Source organism: Mytilus edulis, chromosome 3 (assembly GCF_963676685.1).
Source record: "Mytilus edulis chromosome 3, xbMytEdul2.2, whole genome shotgun sequence".
Classification (NCBI taxonomy): Eukaryota; Metazoa; Mollusca; class Bivalvia; order Mytilida; family Mytilidae; genus Mytilus; species Mytilus edulis.
The window spans coordinates 18042035-18055518 of record NC_092346.1 but is presented as its reverse complement, the minus strand read 5'-3'; the positions used below and the strand labels follow the sequence as shown (position 1 = coordinate 18055518).

At 30.8% G+C, this 13484-nt stretch overlaps 1 protein-coding gene across 5 annotated transcripts in view; it reads left to right on the top strand.

Moving 5' to 3' along the window:
- LOC139515947 (RNA-binding protein 34-like) overlaps positions 1 to 13484 on the top strand; it is a 22842-nt gene extending 9358 nt beyond the window's left edge. For all 5 annotated transcript variants that reach the window (XM_071305733.1, XM_071305731.1, XM_071305732.1 and 2 more), the window contains exons 4-12: positions 817 to 943; positions 2085 to 2144; positions 5846 to 5889; positions 7638 to 7721; positions 9229 to 9289; positions 9710 to 9752; positions 10846 to 10964; positions 11604 to 11714; positions 13188 to 13484. In XM_071305733.1, coding sequence (XP_071161834.1) covers positions 817 to 943; positions 2085 to 2144; positions 5846 to 5889; positions 7638 to 7721; positions 9229 to 9289; positions 9710 to 9752; positions 10846 to 10964; positions 11604 to 11714; positions 13188 to 13469 — 931 coding nt within the window. In that variant the 3' untranslated portion in view covers positions 13470 to 13484. The remainder of the gene's footprint in view (positions 1 to 816; positions 944 to 2084; positions 2145 to 5845; positions 5890 to 7637; positions 7722 to 9228; positions 9290 to 9709; positions 9753 to 10845; positions 10965 to 11603; positions 11715 to 13187) is intronic.

Here is a 13484-nt window from a genome sequence, read left to right as displayed (position 1 = left end):
TAGGTAAAGGTAAAATCTTTGGTTAACTTGCTTGCTAGCTGAACTGTGAAGTCATTATTAGGTATGGTATACTAACCAACTTCAGAAGTAGCCTAGTCCTACAGACAGATCGATTGGTTTTCTGTTGGACTTGTCTACTCTTAAAGGAGGGTAGTTTACCTAACCTAATAATGACTTCACGATTCAACTGCGATTCAACTAGCAAGTAAGCTAACCAAAGATGCAATTGGTTGGAAGAAAATAGAATCAACTTTCATAAATTGTTGTGTCTAAAAATCACTTGACACCAACATATTTAAGCAAGACAACAACCTATGTGTACTGTAATTATAAACCTCCCCTAATTGTATACTCTAGGGCTTATCCATTAAAACAAATGTGGTAGAATAGTACGGGAAATTTTGTTTTGACATGGATAATAGGTAAAATTGGGTAAAGTATGTCAAAGAGATAACAATCCGATCAAAGAGTGAAATTAGCCAAAAGTAACATGTTTATCTTTTGCCACAAAAAATCATGATATCAAATAAAATTAATAGATTAGCTTACTAAGTTCTTTATTTGAAAAGGTCATTTTCTGTTTATAATAATAACATCTATTTGATGAATGCAAAATAATTCAAAGATAGTAGGTTAATTGTGGTGGGGGTTCATTCCTTCTCCCCTCAATTTTTATGGAATAGCCCTCAATATATCCAACACAAGGAAAGAAAAATGTCAAAATAATCAAGAAGTACATGTTCAGAAAACAATTGTGCTATTATGATTGATGAATAGAAAAAATTTCAAATTAAAAATGATTTAATTGCTTTGTAGGACTGGTGAAGGCCAGAGTGAAGGAACAAATTTGGTAGGGAGAAAACCTCGACATAAAAAGAGAGACAAAACAAAAGATGCTAGAACTGTATTTGTTGGTAATCTCCCATTATCATTTGATAAAAAGGTATAAAGAATATTTCCTTTTATTATAACCTATATTTATTTCTGTTGCCTTTCAGGGAATGGTTGAAAATTTGCTTTTCAGTAATAGTTACCTAAGGAGGGAAACACTCACTATCTAAAGAAAAAAATGACCTGAATGAAAACATAAAACAATCCTAAACCAACAGAAACAAATGTTTGGTGTTTTTGGTCTTACTAGAATAGCCCTTAATTTTTATGGCCCCGCAACGAAGTTGTTGGTGACAAATAGTTCTACCCTTGTCCGAAATTCCGTCTTTCTGTAATTCCGTCATTCCGTCTTTCCGTAATTCCGTCATTACGTCATTCCGCAGCAAACCATTATACAGAGTTTTCTTCTAAACGCCTTCAGATATTGGGCTGATTTTTAGTATGTGAGTTAACCATGATGAGTTACAGATCAAGTTAAAGTTTCGTTCCGGTCCTCTAATTTTTGCCGAAATTACGGGCTTTGGACTTTGAGAAATTGTTGAAAATCATAGTTATACGGACTTTTTTTCTAAACACTTTCAGATATTGGGCTGATTTTTGGTATGTGAGTTAACCATGATGAGTTACAGATCAAGTTTAAGTTTCGTTCTGCTACACTAATTTTTGCCGAAATTACTGGCTTTGGACTTTGAGAAATTGTTGAAAATCACAGTTATAAAGACTTTTTTTCTAAACGCTTCAGATATTGGGCTGATTTTTGGTATGTGAGTTAACCATAATGAGTTATAGGTCAAGCTTAAGTTTCGCTTCGCTTATTTTCACTGAAATTACAGGCTTTGGACTTTGATAAATTATTGAAAATCACAGTTATACAGATTTTTTCTCTATTCCCCTCCAGATTTTGAGCTGATTTTTTATATGTAAGACTACCATCATGTTTGTGTCCACATGTGTTTATATTAAAATTGCATATTTTTCAACTTTTTGGGACAGGGCCATTTGTGTCTCTTTGACACATCTCGTTTTTTTTCAAGTTTTCAAGTTTTCATCATTAATGTGGTTTATTTAAAGATTGGCTTTTTGTGTAATTACCCTTTATTGATATTTATATGTTAACTCTTAAATGTGTTTCTGATTTTATGATGACCTTTTTGAAATATTCCTTTGACCGGTAATTATATTTATATTTTCAGCAACTGATAAAGATTTTCAGATCGTGTGGTAAAATAGAAAGTGTCAGATTCCGGTGTCCAGTAAGTGTCTGCCTAATTTTACCTAGTGGTTTGATTGTTTACAGTTAAAATAATAAAGCATGCAAACCAAGAGTTTAAATGCCTTGCTTGCCAACTTTGTTAAGTTGTTTACTCAGACATTGTAATTAAGATTGACACCTAAATTCAATGAGTAGGTGGAGTATAACAGTCTGTTTACTATACACAAAGTTTTGATTGGTCAATGAATATCAAAATTATTTCCAATATAATATCCATTGTCCAATCAACTCTTTTTTATATAGTAAGCAAAACTTACTCTGTCTCTCCATTGAATTTAGGTTTCAATCTTAAATACAATGCTTGAGCAAACAACCAAACAAAGTTTGCAAACAAGGCATTTAAGGTGGTACCTAACACTACAGGGAGATAACTCTATAAAATCAGATAATTGTTTTAATTACGTTGTGTTGTTAAGGGAATATTAAGCTTCTAAATGATCAAAATTAGTGTTTCTCAAACTGCTAAATAACCAGTGTATTTTTTCTGCTGAATTGGTTGGTTCAAATTTTTTGAAATTTTTATATTTTTGTCAAAGGGTCAAAGTAAATACTTTGTCAAAATTTTATGGAAATTAAACGAGTAAAATTAATTTTAGTGAAGGTGTTGGGTACCACCTTAAACACTTTATTTTGAATGCTTTATTATTTTAACTGTAAATACTATGCTCAGTTGACATATTTATTTCAGTGTGAGCTCTGATAATAAGCTTATTTATTTGAGTTAGAACAAAGAATTCAAATAATTATTCATGAATTACATGTACTTACTTTATGTGGTAAGTATGGAAAAAGCAAATCAAAATAGTTCTTCAGCAATCCTTTTTTTACCCACTTTATAATACTGTGGATAAAAGTTGGTACTAATTTGGGGGGTATTGATAAAAAAATGTCTCCTCAGTGAATTTTTTTAATTCTTGATGCACATGTACCCAAGAAATCAACAAAAATTGTTATAAATGAATAAAAATGAAACGACAGTACAATAATTTTTATTCGAAATGACAATTCAAAAACAGCAGTGAAGTCAATTTCATGGTCAAGCTCATAATTATTCGAAATGACAATTCAAAAACAGCAGTGAAGTCAATTTCCTGGTCAAGCTTATAATAAGTTAAACCCCAAGTTTGTCGTAGTATATACACAATCGATTAGTTGAACTGTCACAATGTGGAGCCATACTGTAATCAGGGATGGGGTAATTGAAAATGTAATGGTAATTAAGTGTAATGCATTACAATTTTCCATGTAATTGAATGTAATGTGTAATTGAGCATTTTTTTAATTACTTGTAATGGTAATTTAATTAATTACAATGAAAAAAGCATGTAATGCTCAATTACTTTTGAATTACATTTCAATTACATGTACTTTTATGGTGTTTATGATAAGGATTTATGTTAATAATATAAATTGTAAAGTTATATTTATTTTCAAATATTGATATCACATACTTTCTGTAATTTATTCTAAAGTTTTTATATTACTTATTTGACCAACAGAATTTTTTCTGAATAGTCTTATGATTTGAAAAAAAACCATATGTTTTTAAGAAAGATCTTTAACTAAATAGATTGAAAAGTAATAAATCACCATGTTAAACAAAAACAAAAAAAGTGTGAAAATCTTTATGAGAGTTCATTTAGAATTCAAATTAACTGCACACAATCATTTTGTCAAATTGGGCAGAATCAATTTGCGCCAATTGCAGTTTTGAAAAGGTATTAATTGCGCCACTCCCTTTTATTTTGATAGTATTAATTGCGCCAATAAATGAAACGAAATTGCGCCACATTTACCTGTTAATATTTTTTACCTATATCATACCTGTACGTGTATTACCTATATCAGGACAATACAAGACAAGACAAATACTCTTACCACCGTGACTTGTTACATGTACATATGAAATATACAGCTTTTTAAAACACAAGTTAACAACAAAAGCCACTCTATAAAGAGTTTTGACAGACTATAAAACATTTTTTCTTAAAATTATAATACAAATACAAGTCAACTATCATGAGTTTAAAATACATTTTCGCTTTATTAAAATTTCATAGCATATTTTGGCAGTATAAAATACCATATTTTCATTTGTAAAAAGAAAGATATTTTTTTCATTATCAGTGTCCAGAAATTAGAACGTCAAATTTTGATAACTTCGTGCAAAATAAAAGCAACCGATATGTTGTCAGGGCGACCTTCAAAAATAATAAATTCAGAGCTCTTCAAAATTGAAGAAGAAAATTTAGAAAAGAAAGATTTAAAATATGTGCGTCAGTCAATGTATATAGAGAGAAGAAAACTGCATCCGGCTCAACCTAAAAATCAAGCAGAATTTCACAGAATATTGGATGATATTGGTGTTGTTACAAACAAAGATGATGACTTTGTATTGTGTAACGATCCAGAAAGCGGGATAATTTTATTAGGATGCGAGGCTAATTTAAAATTTCTATGTACAATGTAAGAGGATTTTTTGCTGATGGTACCTAGTCAATCATTTAGTTGTTATATATATGAAAAAAGATAAATAGAATTGGCGCAATTATATGATTATTTTATTGGCGCAAATTATACCTATGGTTTTGAAAATTCGGTGGCGCAAAAGAAGTATTGGCGCAAATAAGTTGTGGCGCAAATGAGTTACTTTTTGGCGCAAAAAGATATCGCCCGTCAAATTAGTATACTTAAAAGGATTATAGAGATAAAAATTAACAGCTGTAAAAACAAACAGCAATTAATCAGATTGAAATGTCCAGGGGCAATGCCACTATTACATGTATTTTGTCTAATTAGCAAAATATTGCTAAGATATAGACATTATACACATTGTTTGTACTAAAAATTATTTTCAATGTTGTGACAAGGATACCTTTTAATAATTATTAAGTGATTTTTTTTTTTTTATTTATTTATAATTTCTTTATTCATGCTATGTTTTATTTAAATAACTTCATTTCTGAGATGTCAAAACTCCCCTTAATGTATTGGCAAGTTAATAGGAACTAATTTCCTCTTCTATCAACACATCTACTGGTTACTGAAGTATAATACCTCCATGTTCTAATCAAGCGATATATGCCACATTAGCTCCTATAGAAATACTTTTGAGAATGACTGTCAAAGTGTACCATTGTGTACAGACCACAGAGATGCAGACTAAATGACAAAACATTAAAATTACTCATGATTATCAAATGCAATGCTTAAACTATGTTTACATGAATATTTTACACATACATTATACATACATGTATAATATTGGTTAACAAATATTATGATGAAATGTAATGTGTAATTTAATTAATTACTTTAGTAAAGTAATTGTAATTTAATTAATTACATTTCAAAAACTGTGTAATGTGTAATTAGTGTAATTGACCATTTTTGCAATGTAATGTGTAATTTAATTAATTACATTCCAATGTAATTGACCCCAAGTCTGACTGTAATTACTAAAGACTAACAGGTTCCTACATGATGCTAAATTAGAGGTCTATCTAATCTTCCTGTAGTAGGTTAAACTCCATATATATTTTGAATATTTACATCCTTGACTTTCTTTGGTAAAATTTATGCAATTTGCTCCTGATATTGCAGTTGTCTATTGTCATAAATGTATAAGTTCAGAATATTTTTTTTAAGAATACATATAAAAGGAATCAATTTCTTTTGTAGCCACCTGCAGATTTGAAATTACCAAAGAGAGCAATTGCAATCACGTAAGAATGTACAACCAATTAGGTATCACCATGATTCAGATTTCTGGGATGGGCAACAATGTCTTTTCTTAAATGTATCAATTGTTGGTCTAACATATTTTTACAGCTCTTCTATAAAAGCATGCAAAGCAAACCTTTGACCAACTTGCTAGCTATGTTTGTTTGGATGTTTGTTAATAACAGGTAGGTAGTCTGTTTACTATATACTGAAATCTTATGGAACAATAAATATTAACTTCATTTCATGTCAACTTTAATTGTCCTATCAAATCCTAGTATATATAAAAACAGACAGAAACTCCGCCTACCTATTGTTTGCAAACAACAAAGCAAACATAGCAAGCAAGTTGACAAAGTTTTGTTTTGCATGCTTTTATAGAAGAGCTGTAATGATTTCTGATTTCTGAAAAAAATATGTAAGTGCATAAAAAGCATCACTAAGAAAGCCACAAACAAAATAAAATGGATAGTATTATGAAAATCTTCTCCTCCTCCCAATTTTTTTTAGTCAAAGCTAGTGTGAAGGGAGGTAACCAGTAACCACACAATTTAAAAAAAAATCAATTATGCTATTTGCATTTGTCTAGTTTCTCAACTAAAAAAATTAAAGACTCAAAATGTTACATCTTGACAGAGTAAACTAAAATACATCTATAATGGCATACTATAGTTAAGTAACAGTTTAAAAATGATAAAAATGAAAATACAAAAACTCAACAATCAAACTGCAATGAAATTCTAAGCCATCAGCTCTTTAATTATTAAATGCATGAGATGGCTAATAATCTGTAAAATATGTCGGTTAACTCTTCTCAAAAATCTTCTTTCAATTTTTGGCAAACACATAAAGACCTTACTATATCCAAGGACTTCATTTTTTTGCATAGTTGTTGGTATAAAAATTTACATGGGAAGTTCAAGAAGTCATAGAAGGATGCCTAAAATGAATAAAATATTGTATTGATTGCTGGCATGCTGCTAAACAGCGAAGGTTTCTAGGAATCCTTATTTTAATGACAAAATGTTAAAGGGGCACTAGCTGTCAAATTCATGGTCACCGATTTGACTCAAATTCTCATATTTGATTTATAACAATGTAAAACATTTATCCAAACTATCAAAAGTCTGAAATAAACAGTTTACAGAGCATGGGGTAGATAATATATAGGTTCGTTTCGTATGTATTTTAGTCCAGACGCCATCTTATTAAGTATCGATTTGACCTCAGATGACCATATTAGCGATGTAAACATAAATAAAGATATGAATAGATTAAACCAAAACGTGCAATTGGATTTTTATAGGTCTGGTTGATTTTATTTTATAGATTAAAAATAGATGTTTCTCATTGTTTTTAACCGTATAAGAATGATTTTATGTGCATCGAATTAGTAATCAAATGATTTACCGTAGTTTCACTTTCATTGTTGACATTCTTTTCTTAAAATAACCAGTACAAGTACAATGCATGCGTTGCCAATCTCTAGCTAGGGGTTAAATTGAAGTTCACATGAATACGGATTTAAAGAGGTCAACTCATTCACTTGCAAGTGAATGACTAATTATCAATGTTTCTTAGCGTAATTTGACAAAATTGAACCTTTTTTTGGCTGCAAAAAGCGAATTGTTATTTCACTATTTCACTTTCATTATTGATTGAACAGAAAAAAATCAAACTTTAGATTTTTTATATATCTTGTAGCTAGTGCCCCTTTAAAGATATTTTACATGCTTTTATTTATTTCTAGGAAAACATTTCACAAAGACAGACACAATATCATATCCTATGTATGCTTTGAAGAAGAGGATAGTGCAGGAAGAGCTCTATTATTGTGAGTTACATGATAAGAATTTAAGATTTGTAATTTGAAGATGAATTTATACTGTGAATACAGAAATTGTTGGAATGTCAATGTGACAGGATTGTAATCACAATAATTTTAAACTCACACTTTGGATTTTTTTTTAAATAAATGAAGGAAAATTTTCTCTGTAGAGCAAAAATAATTATAACATCTTGCATTTTGGTTTAAAATGATAAAATTGCAAAAATATATGCACCCAATAATCTCTGAAATGACAGTAGATGAAATTTTTATTGGTTTTTGTACCATACTTTTTAGAAGGATATTATGTAGGGAACATACAACATATGTGATCATGAAAAAGTAACTACCTCTAGCAGCAAATTTAAAATTTCATTTACTTTTTCACTGTACTGTTTCTCTAGCAAGTTGTTTGATGAAGTAGCAGCAGATACTCATTTGTTTGTGTTGATTGAAATTATTAATTGACATTTAAATAAGCAGTAATAATTTCAAAAAGACAACTTTCGAGTTCTATGCATTTCCGTCAAAAGCTTTGGTTTAAGTGAACATCATTTGTGTGTTTAGGGTCGTCGTCACTTCGGTTCCGATTTTGAGCGAGTGATTCGAAAACTATACAGCTATATTGTAGAATCATTTGGCAAATTGAATTCTTATAATTATCTTTCTGCACTGCTGTCACTAGGGAATTGTGATTAAGTACCTACAGAACAAATATTATTTCTAGTTTATCCCACACAATGACGATCACTAAGACTCTTGATGAACGTTTATATAGTGCAGGGATACAGGCGAGCCCCTCTATCTGGTAAATGATGTCATAAAATCCTCTCTATCTGGTAAATGACATCATAAAGGCCTGCATAATTGACGACTTTTCTCCAGTGATTGGCAAACTCGAAAGTGGTCTATTAAAAGAGGGTAACACACTTTGCAACATAATATTGCTTTTCTGAGGCCCTCAAGAAAACAACAAATTGAATATATATAACATACAAAAATTACAAAAAAATCAAGCAAACAAACATAAAAGAAAAATTCACACTTGAATTGAAATGAATGTACAAATCTTTTATGGAGAGTTGTCCTAATGGCAATCATACCACAATGTCTTATTTTTATGCCTCATTTATGGGCATTATGTTTTCTAGTCTGTGGGTCAGTACGTCTGTTCATCCGTTCGTTTGGTCTGTTTGTCCCGCTTCAGGTTAAAGTTTTGGTTGAGGTAGTTTTAATGAAGTTGATGTCCAATCAACTTGAAACTTAGTACTCATGTAATCTATTTTATGATCTTTTCAATTTTAATGCCAAATCAGAGATTGTCGCCTATTTTCACAGTCCATTGAACATAGAAAATGATAGTGCGGATTAGGCATCCATGTCCATGACCACATTCTTGTTATAATTGACAAATAAAAATGATTAATTCTCATTGACATCAATTAAATTACATCTGTAATTTTCAAAGCATTCCATATGCATATTAAGTATGTTTACTTATGTTACATTACAGAAATGGTCAAGAAATAGATGGGAATCATATTAGAGTGGATATATCTAATAATTCAAAGAGGGTAAGAGACAGAATTTTATCATTATTCAGATACAATGCAACAAGATCAATAAAAATTTTCAATAAATTTGTGAAGAGTGTTAACTTTACTTATCTGTAATTACTTGTTTTGATGTAAAGACTTTCAGGTCTAATTTAAAAAAAAAACACCAAAAAACAACAAATTAATTGTCTTTCTTGTGTCCCTCTTTTTATTATTCTTTTCACTTTCAGTTGGTTTTGTGGTGTAGGTAAACCTTAAATGTTAAATTTTTTTTTATTTTTTTGCAGTATTGTTTGCAGACTTTGGCAAATCCACAAAATCCAATATTAACAAAGATATTATTTTTCTCAATACATGATTATAAATGAACTGACAGAATAATTTTAATAAAAGATATTTGAATGCATTTGAAACAATTATGATATTTTTTCATTACAGCATGACGATGCCAATACAGTTTTCATTGGAAACATGACTTATGGTTAGTGAGTTTATATAAAGTGTTTTTATGCCCCATCTATTATGCCCCATTTGTGGGCATTATGGTTTCATTATGTGCGTCCGTTCCTCTGTCTGTCTGTTTGTCTGTCTGTCCCGTTTTAGGTTAAAGTTTTGGTCAAGGTAGTTTTGATGAAGTTCAAGTCACATGTTCCCATTGATATGATCTATCTACTTTTAATGTCAAATTAGAGATTTTACCCCATTATCACGGTCCACTGAACATAGAAAATGATAGTGGGGATGGGGCATCCGTGTACTTTGTACACATTCTTGTTTTATCTGTTACTGTTGCTCCTAAAAAGTCTAGATTATTAACCAGTCATGCATCTTATCTTCATCAAATGTGTCAACATATTTTAAGACCATAGGTCAAAGGACAAGATCATCAGTAAACAACACTCGAATCATTTTGTGTAACCCTATTGGATTCGTAAATTGCATCAATATGTTTAGTTTATCAATAGAAGAAAACTGTAGTTTATAAACAAGCAGAAACATAATTAGGATATTAATGCATGCATATGCCCCATCATTAAAGACTGCATCAAATTTTCATCAAACATGGTTAGAGTACTATGATCATAGGGAGTTTGAGAGTTTGAGTACTTTTAATTTTCAAGGTCAATTCTACCTGATAGCATTATAAAACCTTACAACAACAAATTATGTGTGATTGTGAGGTGTTTTCACACATTGTGACGTTAGTTATATAACAAAGAAAAGATTTGATTTGATTTTTGGTGTTTTAACCCCACTTTTAAGCACCCGATTTTGGCTATTTTGTGGCGGTCAGCGTTGATTGGTGAAGGAAGCTCAAGTGCCCAGAGAAACCATGACCTCCGATAGGAAAACTGACCATCCTAGTCAATTAAGATTGGAGTCGAGTGTACCAGCCGAGTTCGAACTCACAACCTCAGTGTTGACTGGCTATTGATTACAGTGGTAACTACTTAGACCATTTGGCCATCGAAGTTACATCTGAGGGTAAACCTTATAAAAAATAAGTGCTTGAATTCTTCTGGGAGATTTAAATAAGTTGTCATTTACATGAAATGAATTTCTGATTTTTCTAGATATAACAGAAAATGAAGTATGGAAACATTTTGAAGATTGTGGAGAAATAGAGAATGTCCGAATTATAAGAGATAATAAAACTGGCACAGGAAAGGGTATTGGATATATAGAGTTCAAAGTGAGTATTTACTTCAGATCTTGGAACTGGTAAACCTTAATACATATTTATGCATACAGTTAAAGATGAGTAACAATTTATACAATGATTAATCCTGAATTTGCAAAGATTTCAGTTTGTTTGATGGTTTATAGTTGATTAACAATGAAATGTTACATGAAAATGACATTTACTAAGCTTTTGTTATAATATCCCCACTTACAGAGTGTGTTGTAAACTGATTCACATTACTTTTGTTATGTTGTAATGCTCCATTTGTAGCAAGGGACCCATTAAGTTTTAGCCTTGTCAGTCTGAACGTCCAACTGTATGTCCAATGTTTGTTTATCCATACATCTGTTTGTCCAGAAATTGGTTTCCTTTAACTTTATTTAGACTCAATCAAATGTAATGAAATTATACACAATACTTATTGTCCAAACCCTACCCAAAGGTTGAAACAATTGGTAGGTAGGTAGGCATTTTCTTTTCTTTTTTGACAAAGAGAAATTAAAGCATCAAATGTTTTTTAGCCTCTTGGTCTGTCTGATTTTAAAAAAACTTATAAATCAGGACAATAAAAGATTTTTTGGGTATGTAGGATTAGGGCAAACAAACGTAATCTTTTTTATGGCCCTGTGTGTGTTTTATATTTTACAGGAAAATGACGGTGTTATGTTTGCCTTGAAGTTCCATGAGAGTCAATTAAAGGGGAGGCAACTGAGGGTTATGAGATGTGATGTGAAAGCAGCCCAGAAACAGAAAGAAAAAGTATCCTTTTTTAAACCTTTGGTTTATGATTATTTGTGTATTTGTATAATAGTTTCAAATAACAGACTAACACACTTACCGTAAAAATTTTACTATTGTCAAGTTGAGAAGGAAAAAAAATTATACAATGGATGCGAGTTATATATACTACTAAGAAGTGCTTCCTGAAACTTGAAATCGACCTTCATGGTGACAATGCTTTACTGATCTTTACTGTGCATTTTCAGATTGGTTGCTCCTGTTCACTGAATACTTCTATATCATTATACTTGATGGCCATACGTTTAATTTTCATTGCATTTTCTCTTAAACTACAAATCAAGGTTTTTTAAAATTTGGAATCAAGATTCATGTTAGCATAGAGTAATGTATACCACTCCTGATGTACTTCCTGTTGACAGAATCTTTAAAGCAAGGGTTTCACATGTTTGATATAGCTTCAGGTACAGTTAACTTTTTTTTGTCGAGCCTGTTACTTTTGTTGAGCCTGCTACTTTTGTCGCAGCTCACCATAGGGATAGTTATCAGGGCGGTGTTAGCTAACTTCTTAAAAGCTTTATATTTTAGAAGGTGGAAGACCTGGATGCATCATACTTTGTATATAGATGCCTCATGTTACGAAGTTTCCATCAGTCACATGTCCAATGTCCTTGACCTAATTTTCATGGTTTAGTGACTACTTGAAAAAAAGTTCAGATTTTTTGAAATGTTAAATTCTCTCTTACTATAAGTAATTGGATAACTATTTGGTATGTGCATACCTTGCAGGGTCCTCAAGCTGTCAGACAGTTTTCACCTGACCTTGACCTTTTGTCTGTTTTTCTTAAATTATAAGCAATAGGTCAACTATATTTGTTGTATGGAAGAATTGTTACATGTAGCTGTACATGTCTGCCTGGCATGGCTCATCTGACCTTGACCTCATTTTCATGGTTCATTGGTCAATGTTCAGTTTTCTTGGTTTAAGTTAAGTTTATTTGCCAGTTGTAATAAAGCTTAATATTTAGCACTATCAACATAATATCAATTGTGATTAGTACTGGTAAATGGGAGATAATCCAATTTGTACCATGTTCAAAAGTAAAAATGCATTATGTTGATATTGATATTTATGTGTATATCATGTAAAAGTTGTCACAGTTCTGGAATCCTCTAAAAGGCTACATCATTTCTAGACAGGAAAAGGCAAATAGGGATCTATATTGCTATATGATGTTATCAAACCCTTTTGAGTACAAAAATACCTTTTGATTTGAATTGATTTGGTGAAATTTTGTTTTCAATGTGAAGATCATACCGGAAACAAAATTCTGATTACAGTTTACGTTTTTGGGTACCTCAACAAAGTAATATTGTGTTAAAAATATGTTTATAGCATTATACATTTAAATGAGGCATGATCTACAAATTGCAAAAAAAATAAAAATATATGAGGAAGTATTTCTTTCATATAATTCCTTAACCTTTTAACAGATGATAATCAGTAAAGAAAGGAAAGCCTATAAACCTGGACCAAAACCTGCAAGAGATAATACGAAACTGAGCTTCAGAAGTACCAATAAGAAGACTGATCCATTTCAACATTTGAGTGACAGGAAAAATAAACATGTGAAGAAATCAAGCAAACAAAATCATTTCAGATTTGATGAGAAAACAAAAGGACAACCTAAAGGAAAACCTAAAGGACAAACAAAAGGAAAGAAAACCTTTAATACAAAAGATAAGAAAACGAAAAGCAAGAAAATGAATAAATGATACTGGAATTTAAAA